General features: G+C 37.7%; 1 protein-coding gene across 6 annotated transcripts in view; it reads right to left on the bottom strand.

Annotated features, from left to right (window-relative positions):
• Nucleotides 1-19,133, bottom strand: part of disc1 (DISC1 scaffold protein) — a 203,031-nt gene that overhangs the window by 163,588 nt on the left and 20,310 nt on the right. For all 6 annotated transcript variants that reach the window (XR_011884993.1, XR_011884994.1, XR_011884992.1 and 3 more), the window contains exons 5-7: nucleotides 10,027-10,147; nucleotides 7,829-8,061; nucleotides 5,350-5,404 (exon numbers count right to left, since the gene is read on the bottom strand). Coding sequence is in view for 3 of the 6 variants with exons in the window: in XM_072251069.1 (XP_072107170.1) it covers nucleotides 5,350-5,404; nucleotides 7,829-8,061; nucleotides 10,027-10,147 (409 nt within the window). In the remaining 3 variants the exon portion in view is untranslated. The remainder of the gene's footprint in view (nucleotides 1-5,349; nucleotides 5,405-7,828; nucleotides 8,062-10,026; nucleotides 10,148-19,133) is intronic.

The raw sequence follows: 19,133 nt of genomic DNA, 5'->3' as shown, positions 1-19,133 counted from the left end.
ATGAATATTTATGAACCATAATTAGATTTATTAGAATCAGGTTTATTATCATTGACATATGTCGTACAATTTGAAATTTGAAAGTTGAGTTGTAGTCAGAAGTTTTAGAAAATCTACATTACAGTTTCTAAAATAACCAAAAAGTAATAACATTCCACAATATCAGAAAAATACAAGGACTGTGATATTTAAAGTAGTGTGGGAAGGGTACTGAAAGTGTGCAAAAAGGTCAAGAAAAGTGATGCCACTTTTAAGATAGGATCTCATTATATCCTATCAAAAGAGTGACCATATTTCCAGTCTGAAATAAAAGAAAATGCTGGAAAGATTTGGGTCAAGCAACATACCATTAGGGGATAGAAACATACCAGGTCAATGACCCACTCACACGGACTTATACCTCAACAATAACAGCCATCATCACTTCCTACTTTGATTAACCGTGCGAAAACTATTTTAGACCTGGAGAGTCTCCACAAGGAGATATGACAATTACACATCATGATCCTACAGAATGGCTGCAAAGTGAAGCCAACTCGGCCCTTAAAAGGGCCAACAGAAATACCTGGAAACTTAACAACGAGGAGGAACCCATTGCCTATATGGGTATGCCTATAATGAAGAGGAACCTGTCTTCCCTATATTTCCACTGCTCCTCGAAGGATCACCAGGATCCTGAAGAAATAATGGATTAATACCATCCACAAATCCATAAGGAAGCTCAAGTCACAGCTTATGCAGGTCAAGGATGACCTGGGACTCAGATTGGCTGGCATTTGCAGGATTCCCTGTGAACACGGAGCAGCGTATATCAACCAGATGGGATGCATGGTGGAATCCTCCATCAAGAAGCACATGAAGTGTATCTGTTTGGGTTACCTGAAGAAATCGGCGGTAGCAGAACACTGTATTCACAATGGCCATAGGATTGACTTCAATGGCACAAAACTACTATGCCACACCAATGGTTTTAGGGACCACCTGGTAAACGAAGCCATTGAAATACAACTAGAGGAAAAGAATTTTAACAAACACAAAGGTCTCGCTCCAAGTAAGGGCTGGAATTCAATTGTAAACAAGGTGGGGGAGCAAAAACTTGATTGGATGAGGACTAACCAATCAGGAGGGATGGACTATGTGTATAAATACTACTGGACTAGACATGCCCATACATCACCCTGAAGATGGCAGAGTTTGTCATTGAAGCGCATGTTATAATCAATACTCGTACCAGCCTGGAAACCCGCAAACAGTTTATTCGTCATATGTGCTGGGAAAGCACTAGATCTTTTTTTAAGAAATTGACAGGTAAACAAGAGAGAATGAAAAAAAAACATCAAGGCCATGGCTAGTAACTCAGAAGGCTTTAAAGAAGGATGATGTGAGATCATGGCTTGATTAGGTGTGTAAAGAGAATGAGGAATAAATGATAGGATAAAATTCAGCAGAAATACTCAAAGAATGCAATGAAGAAAATGAATAAAAGATGAGGAAAAAAAGAAGAGAGAAAGAGAATGAGCAACAGAGCAAGCGAGGGGGAAAAAAAAGAGGACAGTGAAAGCTTGAAATCAACCAATGGGTGTCTAAAGTTTTCTTCTATAGGTTGGAGAGCATGCTTGCTCCACTAGGCAAACAAGAATTGCTGTTACATTAGAGCTGGACATTCCTGCCTACTTTATTTTGTCAGATTTCTCAAGGCCCAGGAAACCCAAGTCAGTAACATGAATTTTAAAATTGGACCTCATATTTGACATGGAGAGCTGTTAATATATCAGCACTTCTGCTCATATGTGTAATTAAAATCATAGTATTTTCATTCAAATGCCAGTTTACATATTTATCCCATGCATCATACAGATATACGAACCCATTTATCCCATGCAGCAAGTACACCAACTGCTGAATGCTGTGGTTATTACGACTAACAAATGGCATTTTTTGCCTCCCCTTAAAACATTCAATACACAGAAAGCTAATGAAATGAACTTGTTTATGGAAACAGTGAAATTCAAAATTAAGGAAAGAGACAATGCAAATCACAGCTCTTCTAAAAAAACCAATTAATTAGTCCTTCATCCCTGCTCTTTACCTATAGCGTACAAGTTTCTCTTTCAAAGCTCACGTATGAATTTGCTTCTAATATCCCGAGAGATGAAGCAACGCAATTAAGAAAAACATGCTGCCTATAAAAAAAATCCAAATTCCTTTTAGTGTCTTACCATCCTGTTCGTGGTAACAAATTTGTCTTATTAAAATCATTTTTGAATAAGTACATGCAAGACATTACCAGCAAAATTTTGATAATCTGGCACCCTTAGGACTTCATGCCATAATGGCAGAAATTATCAGACAAAGGGTTATAGTACCCAAATATGACTTTACTTCACCTCCTTTAGTTGAGTGGTGCCGTAGCAACAACTTTGCGCTCAGCATCAGTAAGACTTAAAAGCTGATTGTGGACTTCAGAAAGGGCAAGATAAGGGAACACAAACCAATCCTCATAGAGGGATCAGAAGTGGAGTAAGCAATTTCAAGTTCAAGGTTGTCAGTATCTCTGAGGATCTAATCTGACCCAACATATTGATGCAGCTATAAAGAAGGCACGACAGCAGCTATATTTCATTCAGAGTTTGAGGAGAATTAGTTTATCACCTAAAACACTTCAAAACTTCTACAGGTTACCACGGAAAGCATTCTGACTGGCTGCATCACCATCTGGTATGGTGGGGGGGGGCGGAGGCTACTGTTTAGCATCAAAGTAAACTACAGAGAGTGGTAAAATTAGTCAGCTCCATCATGGGTACTAGCATCCATGGTATCCAAGACATCTTCAATGAGTGGTGCCTCAGAAAGGCAGCGTCCCATCATTAAGGACCCCTTTGGAGCCCCAGCTCACATTCAGACTAATGATCAAGTCGAAGTTTTACTCTACATTCTTTATATGTATTTTTTTAAAAACCAAACTGAAGTTAAATGAATTAGACCTTTAGTTTTATTTTCTTTAAAAGGCAAGGACATTGCGAGCAGGCTAATAATTATTTTCCAAAACTAATTGACCAAAAGGAGTGAGATGCCTTGCTGATCTATGACAATCAATCCAATCTCTCGTAGAATTTTCAGGATTTAGTCCAAACAATGCTGAAGTGGTAATGCACTCCACATGAAGAAGGGTGAGTGACTCGCAGACAAACCTGCAGGTGGCAGCATTACCATGCATCTGCAACTGGACCTTGACAATGGAGGTCTTTGCAGTAGTACTGCTGGTCAAATAATTGCATTCTGCTGATTGTATACACTGCAGCCTTAATGCACTGGTGATAGAGTGAATGCTTAGAACACCAGACTGGGTAATGATAAAGAGAGCCACTTTGTTTTAAGTTTAAGCTACAGAGTGCAGTTGCAGCTACTTTCATCCAGGTAAGTGGAGTATTCTTTTACACTCCAAACTTGTGACTTACAAATAGTGGAAATTTTTTGGAGAGCATCATGGCACCAGAAGGTACATCTGTAGTAATATCTTGGGGCCTAGGCAAGTTATTTTCAACAAGCATTGTTCTCTGTGCAAGGTACAAATGCACCTGTTGAGAGTTTTCTCATTTCCATTTACATCTGTCAAAGTATGTCTTGATGTTAAGGACAGTCCAAAATTAATTTTGAAACACAGCTCTTTTTTGCCATTTCCATTGAGCTGCTGAGAGACCATGAATCAGTTGGCTTTATAACAAATATGAAGATTGGTGAGAAGATTATTAATATGAAAGTGTCATTTTATATAGTATAGTACCATTGCTTTGCTGATGATTAGGAATGGACAACTATGGGTGACAGTCTGCTGGACAATCAGGACTGAAGAAGGGTCTCGGCCCGAAACGTCGACTGTACCTCTTCCTAGGGATGCTGCCTGGCCTGCTGCGTTCACCAGCAACTTTTATGTGTGTTGCTTGAAATTCCAGCATCTGCAGATTTCCTCATGTTTGCGAAGCCAAATACTAGGGTTTATTTCAATGACAGAATTGATTAATAGAGAAATAATGCGAATATTACATGAAGAAATCAGTACTGGAGTACGCACAAACTAGATTTACAAAAGATGGGTAAAATCCTACAAAAAAAAACCCAAGAATGAACAAACAGCCTGGCCAACTTCTCGACTGGAAGAGGAAGGTTGAAGGCTAGCCCAACAACACGTGTTAAAATTATGCAAGATGTAAACAGCAAGACTAGATATCGTACAATAAATCTGATTATACATGGAAATCGAAGAATGTCAAATTCTATCCCACAATTGGATATTGAGGCAAGCAGTAAATATATACATTTAAGGAAAAACCTAACAAGTACTCGGGAGAGTGGACTTGACATATAATGAATAATGGATAGATACTTGAGTGGTGCAAAACTAGCAGTGTGGATTGGTTAAATCAAATGTATGCTGCATAATCCACATAATACTAGTCTTCACAATCATGGTAAATTCTTTACTCTAACAAGAACAAATCAGTATCTCCGGTCCTCCACTTAATTGAAATACCTCATCCTGGTAATTGGTATCCTAGCCAAATCTGATGGAAAAGGTGAATTAAACCAAGCTTTATAAATATTATGAATTTGGTATTTTCAAAGTATGCATTGTGAATAAAAGCTCATTATAATACCATCTGGAGGTATGACTGACAGGCACAAAAAAAAGTTAATAATGACATTTCCAAAGGAAATGTTTTTCAGTGACCCTTGTCTGATTGAAAGGTTTCCCACTTTCAGATTGTGACAGGAATTTAGCTAACCCCTCATGTTCGGCTTAAAAAGATTTACTTTCTTAACATTAAAAGCTATCAGTGGCTAACATTGTAGAATGATTTTGGAAGACAAGGAATCTTTTACCATCCCATATTGTCTCACAGGCTGCATACTAGCACCTTTCATCAAGTATCACCCTAGTGACTTTTGGGTTAAGGGAGCTTAAGTGCAGAAGTAATAAGTTAGAATTTAACAATTTAAGGCCGAGCATTATCCCATCGCACATTGCAATTCCTTCACTCTGTTGATGATTTTTTTGTTGGTAACTAATGGGAGCACTCAGTTCCACCACAACAGCAACCAGCATCACTTAATACATACATTTCAATATGTAGCATCTTTATAGTCAAGGCATTCCGGATTAGATATATCAGCTGCTGCACCTCTCAAAATCATTCAGTGAAATACATCAAATTTGTTACTTATTTATCTTTAAAATGTATTTTTCTTTACAGAAAGAAACCACATAACTAAAAATATTATCAACTGGTAGGGGAAATTGTAGGAGAAAAAGTAAAACTTTGCACAAGGAGATTTTATTAATGTACTTGCCTTTGCAGCAGCTGTCTTTATAGCCATACTTAGCAGCTGTTCTTTTCTCTGAAGCCTTTTAAAAAAAACAAATTTACTGGTTACACAATTCAGTTATTATTTTTTATTCATGAGAATGTGTTTTCATGCTTCATGAATCCAGCACTCACCAAGGTTACTCATTACTGGCAAAAACAGGTTTGGACATTAAAAGCTTTTCTGGGAGAGAAAAGTCAAGGAATAGATGATCAAATTCATCATTTCTACCAGTTTTAAGATTCAAAATATTTAAGCCTATCAATTCCATTGCACCTTGTTCTTTCTCACTACATTGAGGACCCTTACCTCAGCTATTTCCAAAACTGGTTACAAATCCCAACCCCATCATCTTCCTGAACTTTACAATTGTCTCATTAACATCTTCTCCTACACTCCTGATCTTTCTCCCAACAACTGATTATGCAACAACAAATTATGGAATTCGTAAGATTCTCTCAAAGTCCCTAGTCTTTCTTTCAACCACTCTGTATTCCCCATGATTCCCTCTATACATAGTTTACTCCCCAGGAAGTTTTACACTGCAGCCTCTACAAAGGATAGAAATTAACCAAGTGGAATTTAAGTGTACAAGACTCATTCAATTCTGTTTACCTTGTGGTTTACGTGTGAAGCATCAGCATACAGAATCAGATCATCTCTGGAGTAATCAATGTAGCTTATAAGAGTCTTTTTTATATGCCACATGACTAAAAATTGATATTTTCCATACAGATCTCAAAAATGTAGATATCATGAAAGAGCAGTATAATTAACAACAAGGCCAGCAAATGATTGCTCTCATTATCTGTTCATGCAAAATCCACTGCAAAAATTGATGACTATATACAATTTTGAGAGTCCATCCCTTTTTATGAACAAATATTTTAAAAGAAACTTGCCTGTTACACAGACATTTCCCATTTCAGTTGAGAAATCTGGAAATTATTTCATCTAAAGTGCAAAATTAACACTTAACCAAAAGCAGGAAGAAAAGCAGAATATTTGTGCTCTAAATCATATCAGGCAACAATATTAGCTAATCATATAAATACTTGAATTATCTATAAGCAATATAGCTTTTCTTTCAGCATGCCTTCATCCCTCAATATGCTAGCAGTTAATAATCACATTAGGCTTTTAAGGGTCTCAGTAAAGGGTCAGGACCACAGGTCATGATGTAGCCTGCACTTTCAGTGATTGGCTTGAGAGAAGTCGGTCACCTTCAAAAGGACATTTCAGACTCAGAAAACCTACAATTGAAGTATACCAGTGGAGCTCCTTGAAACTAATTACATTTTCCCAATGATTTGCAAATTCTCTGCTGCTGAAGAGTAGCAATCTGATCTTCTGTTTGGAAGTCATCTGTTTGAGTGACACCTGTCTGTTTTAGAAGAGTAATGTGCTCCATACGGAGTGGACAGAGAACAGGGAGACAGTAAAACATTTTGGATGCATTTTACCACTTAAGATAGCAAGAGGCTCTTCACTGTAAGTTAAAAAGATCATGATAATTTATCCCTCTTTACACTCTAGCTCTTTCTACACATTATTGGCAGATTCCAACCCATTCATCAAATCATAAACACAAGTGATTCTTCAGACACTGAAAGTTCAGAGCAGCACATTCAAAATGCTGAAGGAACTCAGCATTTCTACGGAAATGAATAAACAGTTGATGTTTGGGCTGAGACCCTTCATTGGAACTCATTTGTTATTATCTCCCTTTTGGGGCAAACAGGTTTCTCATCATTATATTTAAGTTCATCCATACCCTCACTTTTTAAAACTCTTCTTCCCCTGATCATTTGTGTAAACCCTTCTCTCCCTTCTCAGTCAAAAAAGTTATAACTTCTCTTCATCATCTAGTGCCCATTTTGAAAGCCTTTCTCTCCTCCTGGTTTACTACTGAAGCCTTTCATAACCACCCCACTGAAGGGCTTCTGGTCAGCTTTAACCTTTCTTTCTTATCCTGCCAAATTTTTTCCTCCCTTACACTGCTACAAAATATCTTTTAAGTTATTAATTTTTAATTTAAAGTTAGTCATGTAAGTTGTTGCTGCCATCCTCTTATGAACTTCCTCCTCTACACTCTTAAAAAAATGTCAAAATGAACTAAAATCGCCTATACTACACTAAGAATTTGACAGATTATATACTATTATTCAAATGAAAATGAAATATTCCCAGTGGCTTGGCCAATAATTTTTCCCTGGTGAACATCTCCACAGGAAAATTAATTTGATAATGAAGGAGTTCTGGGTCTTTGCTCTGCACAAAATGATTGTCTTATATACACACATACTGTACTGTACAATTCAGTTCAAGGTATTTCACTGAATGAGGGGTATTAGGAATGTCACAGAGAATCTCAATAGAACTGCATAAGATTTTCATTTATAAGACTTTTGGTGTTAGGAGATCAACTTGACTTACAAGCAAAAACAAGTAAAGATCATTTTACCTTTTTATATGTTCAGGGAGCTCTTCATTGAGGAGGACTTTATTTCTTAATGGTAGAATATCCTGTAGTGTTTTACGCAGATCATGTAATTCACTTGCTGATGTGGTTGGTAAAGAAGTAAGTTCACAGTCATGTGATTCTGTTAGTCTGTTTCCTTCTTCTATTTCTATACTCAGCTGATAGTCCCTGGCTTCCAACAATGCAAGTCGTTCCTTAATTTCAGCAATTTCTTTCTGGTATTGTATTAAATAAAATTATTAAGTTAAATAACAATAAGTGAACTACAAACTTAATTTCACAGTAATATCCATGGACAAAAATACCAAAAATTTTATATTTCAGATTAGAATTCAGATTGGTTGAGTTATTTTAGTCTGACTTTGCCATATGTTTTATTGTTCATTATTAGCCTCCTCCATTTCACAATTTTGTTTTATAAACAATTTCTGGTAAGTGTAAGTAGCAGTGGTTATGCTGGCGAGATTGCTTGCAAATAGAGGGCATTACCTTATGAATCCACAGTGACACATGTTCTGACACCTGACACTGATCAAGAAGCTATGAATGAGAAGTTTCACTTTACCTGCATATTTATTTCTCTGTTCCTGCTGCACTCTTCTTTTAAAGCTGATGTGTTACCACTGTTTTGTTTTGTCACTACACCTAACAGGAAATCTACCAAGTAACTGCAGCTAAGTTGTTTAAGATCTAATAATGTACATCATGTTCTTAAACCTCTCTGCATAGGTTCTGCACATCCAACTCCTACAAGTGCAAAGAAACCATGAATATTTTTGCTAGTAAGGTAGAGCTAAGTCGTTTTCTTCTATCCAGCTGAACTTCTGAACATAAGCCCCTACGTATCCATTAAGTTTCTCAAGGTTACGATAATATGAAATTCCTGACCTTGCAATCTACTGTGCACCTGCACTGCATTTTCTCTGTACTGTAACACATTACTCTTCACTCTGTTATTGTTTTCCCTTGTACCACCTCAATGCACCTTTGCAATGAATTGATCTATTTGGACAGTACACAAGATACATTTTTTTACTATACTTAGGTACATATAACAATGATAAACTAATCTACAGACTTACATCCCCTCATACTCTCACAAAACAAGTTTGGTTCAAAAAATTAATTGTCTACTCATTTTACTAGAGTGCAACCAATCCCTTTTGTGTTCTCATTGTTGAAGAGCTCTCTCTCCTCAATTACCATCTCTTGTAGTGTGTTACTTCAAAGTAAAAACAATTAACACCTCTGTTCTTGCAAGTTAATGTCCTATATCGAAGTTCCCATTCCTCTCCTAGTCCTTGAACCTACTCTAGTCTTCCAGATCATTCTCAGATTTGGCAAGTCATTAATCCCAAATATCTTCTAACATATTTCAAATACTGTCTGGTGAAAAAACATTAAAGACCACAGATAACAGCCGGTGTTTCTGTGACCAAAGTAGGTTGTTCCTTCTCATCCTTCTGAAACTGCCTGCAGATTCTAACGTGGTTGACCACATGTTCCTCCGCTGTCCACTGTCTAATGGAATTTGACCCTGTCATTACTTCTATGTCAGTGATAAGACTGCATACATCCACTGTATCTCTATCGCTTCAACCACCTCTGCTACTGCTTTAGCACCCCCAGACTTTATTGCTTCCAGCCATATTTATTCAAACGAGTGCTTAGCTAGTACTCTAGTATCATCTCCATAAAGTTGAGCTAATTTAAAAGTTTGCTGCCCTTAACCAAAATTCAACCAAGATCCATTCACGTATCATTAATATTATAAATGTTATTATCTTTCAGCCACTCTTTACATAGTAGTCCAAATTGTTCCAAGGAAACAGTTTCTTAATCTTCCTTAAGGCAAATTAGGACATTTAGAATACTACCTAAACATAAATTGCTTAACTTATGAAGAGTCTTACATGAGATGTGAGAAAAAGTTAGAGCATGCCTGCATTAAGCACACAATTTTCAGATGACAAATACAAACCAATCAGCATTTCACTTTTCACACATTTAAATTTACAATCTCAATGTCTGCATTATGGACACATCTGTGCAAATCAGATTTTTTCTAATTATGTTTGCAGGTTTTATAATTTTTTTTTAGAAATGCTCTGCAGGAAAACATATGTTTATTTAGTCATAATATACAATTAAAAATAAGACATGAAGCGTGCATCACAAACCTGCAACTTTTGTCTATCTTGAATAAGCTGATTTCTCCTTGACCACAAAATAGGTAGTTTATCTGGGTTTAAATCTGAATATCCATGTTCATTACTTTTCAGAAAGAAACTCCCTCCATTCCTGAATATGCAATTTAAACATATATGACATAAACATAAGCATACTTTTGACCCTAAACATGATTTCCAGCAAAGACTGATTACGTTTAAATATCAGCTACTGAGTTCTATTGTTGACGCCTAAATTTTACCATAGCAGCTAGAAAGAACAATGAAAACATTTCAACTGAAGATAGTTAACAGCATTAAAACAGTCTGTAATTTCGTCTGCCTTGGTGCATCTTGTGGATCATGGACAAAGTTAAAATAAATATACCTACTTACTGAGATTGTAATCTCTGAGGCCAACGTATCTAGTTAGTTTCATAAATAAAATAGGGGAGGGATTTGCAATATAAACTACAAATCCAACTGCAATTCCTTAGCAGAAGCTAGAAACTGGAATGCGTAACTTTAAGGTAAAAGGTAGGAACTAGGCGTACTAGAAGAAAAATTTTCACTTGAAGAGTGCTGGGCATCTGGAATTTATTGTGTGAAAAATGATGGAAACAGAAATCATTGTATTCATAGAGTATAAGCCATAACCTACATCATTCTAGCCTGAGAGCGGAAAGTAAGGACTAGATTAATTATTTTGGTCATCTTGGAGACAGTGGGCTGAAAAGCTGCCTTCAATACTGTAAATTTCTATCCTTCTAGCATTAAATGTAGTAGTCCTTTGTGTTTAGACACACCAATATTAAAACTGGACAGACCAAGACAAACAGATAAAAATAAAAGAAACACTATTAATTTTTAGCTTAACTGCCAGATTGTAAATGGGACCCTCTGTTGGTCAGGGTCAACTATGGATATTGCATCTTAGCTGTCTATGTGATATGCAAGGCAGGGCAGTCTGATATAGGGAGCAAGCTGTTGTCTTTGCAGCAGGCTGCCCCTCTCCATACAGCTGATGAACCCAAAAGAACAGCAGAGACCAATACAGCTGGCACTAGCAGCATCACAGGACGTGCCAATCAGTGTTGAACTCAACACAGGACTGCCTTAGGAACTTCAGCTCTGGATTTTCCCTTGGGGTTTACACCTGAAGCCTTCCCTATGAGTGGGTATAGTTGCAAGGGAGCTGAAGTTTGAGATCAGAGTTTTTCTTCTCCTAGATGAGCTACCAACTGTGGCTGACAAGCCCCATCTGCCCAAAGCAACTAGTTTAAGGTGCCAATAATACACCTTTGCCCCTTCTCCAGCCAGTGGAAACGTTTCCACCAGGTTTAGTGATTAAGCCACACATGAAGGTCAGGAGCTAGACAGTTGTCAGAGGCTATTTGAGATGCATGCCATTGGGAGAATTTAATAGGTATTGGGAGCTTATCCACATTACCACCCCCAGCTATAACAAACTTAAAGAACCCAGTTTGTAATAAGTGATTTTAAGTTAACACAAATGTAATTAAATTTATACCATCCACACACAACACAATAAAAATCTGTTCTTGTATGAGATATCTCATAGCACTTAATCAGCCAACATGCCATCTCCCTTTTGTGTTTGTCAATCTCCTAGCCAAAAATCTGGAAATCCGGTCTATCTCACAGAAGTATTTTTGGGGACTTTTGGAAGCAGAAACTAGCTGTTGTACTTCCTATGTTAGAACAGTGATTATATTTCAAAAACATTTCACATTGTATAATACTTCAGGGCATCCCAAAAAAATCAAATTTCACAAAAAAGGCCTAGTTTTTTTATGTGTCTTTTAAATGCAATTTACTTGTCTCTCACAGAACATGACTTTTAACTAAACTAGAAATCTAGGAGCTTTTTGCCCTCTTAAGCTACTTAAATAAAGATAGAGCCAATGCGCCTGTTCATGTGTAGATATAGTCCCCTTTTCCTTTCATTAGGTACTTACATAATTTAAATTAGACCTCTGCAAATTCAGGAAGCAGAATAATATTAGTATCCACTGTTTTGGATCCAAATTATTAGTTAGAAATGGTATTGGTCAATATATGCCATCAATTGCAATGGAGCTGCTCTGGGATCCAAATACTTGTAATCAAAGACACTATATAATTCCAGAAGAGTAGGAAAGTCAAAGCCCTGCTGGCAGCTGATGGGGTAAAATCTTTTTGAACTTGCTCCTATCTTACCTATCTTTTTGTTTCCTACAAGTTTTTTGAGACCTTATTATAAATCTCAATATTGCTCTATTACGTCTTTGAGAAAGACTAAAGCCTCTGCAAAAGAAAAAGAAGATGATTCTCCATCCACTTTGGAATCAATTGGAGATTTCCTTAAAAAAGCAAAGAACAGAACTTTCTGAGGAATTTCAAGATCTTAACGTCAAGTTGGACACTATTCAACAAACTCTAATTGAACATGATAAGCAAATTAAGGAGAATAAAGAAACTTTGTCGATACTGGAAGCAGACTTAGAGGACATGAGTAAGCTCTGCAAAAAAAATCATTAACTAATGAAAAATTAACAAAGAAGATTACCAACCTGGAAAGCAGAAGCAGAGGGAACAATCTACGTATTCTGGGTCTTGAAGAATCAATTGAAGGTGCCCACCCCACGGAGTTCTTTGCAAACTTTCTGAAGCAGCTATTCCCTGATTTACTGTCGTCTGTGCCTAAGTTGGACCGCTCCCACCGGTCACTGGCCCCAAAACCAAAGTCGGGGGAGTGACCTAGGTCGGTTATTTTAGGTTTTCATGAATTTCATACTAAGGAGCTTTTAATCCGCCACACCCGTCGAGTAGGAATGATTGATTACAACGGGAAGACAATCAGATTCATGGAAGATTATACACCGGAGGTTATGGCTGAAGCGCCAAATATGAAGAGGTTATGTCATTATTTTCCTACAAGAAACGCACGTACGTAGTTGTGACAACGCACGCCTTTTTAAATCGGTAGAGGGGTTTACAATTTCATTCTTCATTCAGAGCAAAATCTCGAGGGGGTCTCAATTTTTATAGACAATACAATTTCTTTTGTTCAACATAAAGTTGTCTCTGACCCTAATGAGCAATTTATCATAGTGTCAGGGAAACTGGATAATAAATTAATTGTATTTGCTAATGTGTATGCCCCCAATGTGGATGACCCAGGATTTTTTGAGCATTTCTTTTCATTCCTGCCAGATTTGAGGCTTTATTCTTTAGTGATGGGAGATTTTAATTGTTGTCTACACGTAGTATTAGATCGTTCTCCTCCTAAATCAGCCACACCTAATAAATCAGCTTTATTTATTCAATCCTTTCTAATGAAATGTGATATTGTTGATGTCTGGCGTTTTTTTTCACCCGACAGCAAGGGAGTATTCATTCTTCTGTCATGTCCATCATTCCCATACCAGGATTGATTTTTTTTATTGATAGTCACATGATTCCATTAGTTCGATCCATTGAATATAAAGAAATAGCTGTATCCAACCATTCTCCTGTATTTCTATCTTTAAATCTTCCTGGTTTCACTCCTATGAACAGATCCTGGTGGTTTAATTTAACTACGTTATCTGATAAGGATTTTCTATAATCTCTGGTGAATCAAATTACTCTTTTTTTGAAGAAAATGCATTGGAAGAGACTTCTAGTCTTATCATTTGGGGCACTTTTAAGGCATATATTAGAGGACAAATTATCTCCTATACTGCATACACTGAGAAAAAGCTAATGAAGAGAGAACTGACTTAGTTAATCAATTAAAACAATTAGACCAGAAATATGCTTTGGCACCAGACCCTGAACTATACAAAAGACGTATTGAAATTAACACTAAATATGATCTTCTTATAATGTATCCAATCGAAAGCCAACTTTGAAAAGATAGAAGCCAATTCTATATACATGGAGAAAAAAAACTGGTAAACTATTGGCTAATCGATTGAAGATCTTCATAGCTAAACGGCAAATTAAAGGAATTCCCAAAACCAATGGTGATTTGAAAACTTAAACATGAGGAATTCTGCAGATGCTGGAAATTCAAGCAACACACATCAAAGTTGCTGGTGAACGCAGCAGGCCAAGCAGCATCTCTAGGAAGAGGTACTGTCGACATTTCGGGCCGAGACCCTGTGTCAGGACTAACTGAAGGAAGAGCTAGTAAGAGATTTGAAAGTGGGAGGGGGAGGGGAGATCCAAAATCATAGGAGAAGACAGGAGGGGGAGGGATGGAGCCAAGAGCTGGACAGGTGATTGGCAAAAGGGATATGAGAGGATCACGGGACAGGAGGCCCAGGGAGAAGGAAGAGGAGGAGGGGGGAAAAAACCCAGAGGATGGGCAAGGGGTATAGTCAGAGGGACAGAGGGAGAAAAAGGAGAGAGAGAGAAAGAATGTGTGTATATAAATGAATAACGGATGGGGTACGAGGGGGAGGTGGGGCATTAGCGGAAGTTAGAGAAGTCAATGTACTCCTCCCACTTCCTCCAAACTAAAGGTGTAGCTATGGGCACCCGTATGGGTCCTAGCTATGCCTGCCTTTTTGTTGGCTTTGTGGAACGATCTATGTTCCAAACCTATTCTGGTATCTGTCCCCCACTTTTCCTTCGCTACATCGACGACTGCATTGGCACTGCTTCCTGCATGCATGCTGAGCTCGTTGACTTCATTAACTTTGCCTCCAATTTTCACCTTGCCCTCAAGTTTACCTGGTCCATTTCCGACACCTCCTTCCCCTTTCTAGATCTTTCTGTCTCTATCTCTGGAGACAGTTTATCTACTGATGTCTACTATAAGCCTACTGACTCTCACAGCTATCTGGACTATTCCTCTTCTCACCCTGTCTCTTGAAAATAATGCCATCCCCTTCTCTCAATTCTTCCGTCTCTGCCGCATCTGCTCTCAGAATGAGGCTTTTCATTCCAGGAGGGAGATGTCCTCCTTTTTTAAAGAAAGGGGTTTCTCTTCCTCCACCATCAACTCTGCTCTCAAACGCATCTCCCCCATTTCACGCACATCTGCTCTCACTCCATCCTCCTGCCACGCCACTAGGAATAGGGTTCCCCTGGTCCTCACCTACCACCCCACCAGCCTCCGGGTCCAACATATTATTCTCCGTAACTTTCGCCACCTCCAACGGGATCCCACCACTAAGCACATCTTTCCCTCCACCCCCGCCCCCGCTTTCCACAGGGGTCACTCCCTACGCGACTCCCTTGTCCATTCGTCGTCCCCCCATCCCTCCCCACTGATCTCCCTCCTGGCACTTATCCTTGTAAGTGGAATAAGTGCTACACATGCCCTTACACTTCCTCCCTTACCACCAGTCAGGGCCCAGACAGTCCTTCCAGGTGAGGCGACACTTCACCTGTGAGTCGGCTGGGGTGATATACTGGTCCAGTGCTCCCGATGTGGTCTTCTATATATTGGTAAGACCCGACGCAGACTGGGAGATCGTTTTGCTGAACACCTACACTTTGTCCACCAGAGAAAGCAGGATCTCCCAGTGGCCACACATTTTAATTCCACATCCCATTCCCATTCTGATATGTCTATCCACGGCCTCCTCTACTGTAAAGATGAAGCCACACTCAGGTTGGAGGAACAACACCTTATATTATGTCTGGGTAGCCTCCAACCTGATGGCATGAACATTGACTTCTCTAACTTCCGCTAATGCCCCACCTCCCCCTCGTACCCCATCCATTATTTATTTATATACACACATTCTTTCTCTCTCTCTCTCTCTCTCTCCTTTTTCTCCCTCTGTCCCTTTGACTATACCCCCTGCCCATCCTCTGGGTTTTCCCCCTCCCTCCCTTCTCCCTGGGCCTCCTGTCCCATGATCCTCTCATGTCCCTTTTGTCAATCACCTGTCCAGCTCTTGGCTCCATTCCTCCCCTTCCTGTCTTCTCCTATCATTTTAGATCTCCCCCTCCCCCTTCCACTTTCAAATCTCTTACTAGCTCTTCCTTCAGTTAGTCCTGACGAAGGGTCTCGGCCCGAAACATCGACTGTACCTCTTCCTAGAGATGCTGCCTGGCCGGCTGTGTTCACCAGCAACTTTGATGTGATTTGAAAACTAACCATTTTGAAATAAACGACACTTTTAGAGAATTTTATTCTAAACTGCATAGTTCTGATTTTGTTAAAGATAATACTGCAATGAACAATTTTTAGACCAATTAAATATTCCTGGACTTTCAGTTGATAATCGAAAGCAGTTGGATCAACCTATTCCTCAGGAGGAAATCACTGAGGCTATACGTTCATTGCATTCTGGGAAATCTCCAGGACCTGACGGATTCTCTGGAGAATTTTATAAGGCTTTTTCTTCATTGCTTATACCTTATTTATGTTCTACCCTTACTGATTCCTTCAAGGTGGGTAGGTTGCCAGAGTCTTTTTATGAAGCTTGCATTTCGCTTATTCTTAAAAAGAATAAGAATCCTACTGAATGCTCTTCATATAGACCAATCTCTTTCCTCAATGTTGATGCTAAGATCCTATCTAAAGTTTTAGCCCACACACTCGAGAATATTATACCTTCTATAATATCTGATGATCAGACAAGATTTATTAAAAATCAATATTCCTATTTTAATATACAGCGATTGTTAAATGTTATGTATTCTCCATCCAAGGAAATATCCGAATGTGTGATTTCTCTGGATGCAGAGAAGGCTTTTGACGAGTTGAATGGAATTACCTATTTAAAACATTAGAAAAATTTAATTTTGGGACCAATTTTATTCTTTGGATTAAATTACTTTACTTATCTCCCTCCACTCGGGTCCTTACTAACTTTCAGAATTCTAAAACAATTAAACTCCAAAGTGGAACCAGACAAGGATATCCATTGAGCCCTTTGCTTTTTGATTTGAAATTAGAACCTTTAGCAATTGCCTTTCGAGAGTCTAAAGATATCGCCAGTATCTAAAGGAAAGGTACTATTCAACAAGTTTCGCTTTATGCTGATAACCTGTTGCTTTTTATATCTAATGTTACAACTTCCTTACCCTCTACATTTCTTCTACTGACTAATTTTAGTCAGTTTTCAGGATATAAATTGAATTTACATAAGAGTGAATTGTTTCCTTTAAATAATTTGATCCCATTCGATATTAACCTTCCTTTTAAAACTGTAAGAAAAGAATTTACATATTTGGGTGTAACAATCACTAAGAATTATAAAGATCTATTCAAAGAAAATTTTCTAACCTTAATGAATTATGTGAAAAAGTCACTTTCTAATTGGTCGCCTCTCTCTTTCTCATTGATTGGTCGAATTAATTCTATTAAAATGAATATTTTACCTAAATTTATACACCCTTTTCAAGCCGTACCTGTTTTTATTCCTAAGTCTTTTTTTGATTCTTTAAATTCAATTCTTTCTTCCTATATATGGAAGCACAGAAAACCCCGACTAAATAAAGACCACCTTCAAAAAAATTAAAAAGAATGGAGGCCTTGCACTACCCAATTTTAGGTTGTATTACTGGGCAATTAACATACAAAATCTCACATTCTGGTTATATTATATTAATCATGAGGATTGTCCAATATGGGTCTTTTTGGAAGCCAACTTTGTTGCGAAATTTTCTATTATTTCTCTTCTCCAATCCTCTCTTCCTTTATCTTTAAATAAATTAACTGACAGTTTGGTGATTAAACACACTTTGAGGATCTGGCTACAGCTTAGAAAACATTTCGGTTTATTGAGATTTTCTCTTTCTAGTCCTATTTTTTCTAATTTTTTTTAAAACCATCTACAACCGATCTGGTTTTTAGAGAATGGGATAGATTAGGCATTAAACGATTTCAGGATCTGTTTGTTGGAGGGCATCTTTCTTCTTTCAGCAGCTCTCAATGAAATATAACTTATCAAATACCCACTTTTTTCGATATCTACAGATTAGAGATTTTGTAAGATCTAAACTATATATATTTCCTACCAGTCCAGAAAAGAACATAATAGATGTAATTTTTAATTTGAAACCTTTTGATAATGCCTCAATATCTTATATTTATGGTCTGTTGTTGGAACTGAGAATGGCTCCTTTAGACAAAATTAAAAAAAGATTAGGAAAAGGATTTACAGACTTCATTATCTGATGAGACCTGGAGGGCTATTTTCAAAATGGTTAGTTCTTCATCATTATGTGCTTGTCATTCCTTCCTACAATTTAAAGTGGTACATAGGGCTCATATGTCTAAGGACAAGCTCTCTCGTTTTTTTGCAGATATATCTCCGTATTGTCACAGATGTAATAATGGAGAGGCTTCATCAATTCATATGTTTTGGTCATGTTCGAGCCTTGAAAAATATTGCAAGGATGTATTCCAAACTTTTTTTGTACATTTTAAAGTTAATTTTAAGCCCAATCCTTTGACTGCCTTATTTGGTATTGTTGAAGAAAGAGCTATAATTTTGGAGCCTTCTCATTTGCGAGTACTGGTTATTTCTCTTATGGCTAGGAGGGCGATCGTGCTTAAATGGAAGAAGGTTGCCCCCCCCCCACACATGCTCAATGGTTATGTGATGTTACATCATGTTTAAATTTAGAGAAGATTTGTTATTCCATTTCTGATTCTAATCAAGATTTTCAAACGTTATGGGGACCCTTTCTGAACTATTTTGAAAATCTTTGAATTGTTATAGAAACATAGAAAATAGGTGCAGGAGTAGGCCATTCGGCCCTTCGAGCCTGCACCGCCATTTATTATGATCATGGCTGATCATCCAACTCAGAACACCGCCCCAGCCTTCCCTCCATACCCCCTGACCCCCGTAGCCACAAGGGCCAGTTATTGTTAGTAAAATATAGATCTGGGCTATTATTATAAAACACTATATGGTACTCTTTTTTTTAAACCAACCAGCTTTGTCTTGGTAGTGGGTGTAGACTTTTTATAATATAATTAACTATATTATTGTATTTCATAATTCAATTTTATTTGATTGATCATGAATATGGGATACCGTGATTGTATCAGTGTGATTTAAAAACAGTGCATTTTGTGCTACCTTATTTTGATTTATAATAAGCATCCTTATGAATTCTGCATTTGTCTATATGAAATTTAATAAAAATATTGGAAAAAG

This window comes from Mobula birostris, chromosome 2 (assembly GCF_030028105.1).
Source record: "Mobula birostris isolate sMobBir1 chromosome 2, sMobBir1.hap1, whole genome shotgun sequence".
Lineage (NCBI taxonomy): Eukaryota > Metazoa > Chordata > Chondrichthyes > Myliobatiformes > Myliobatidae > Mobula > Mobula birostris.
This window is presented reverse-complemented; position numbering and strand designations above follow the sequence as displayed.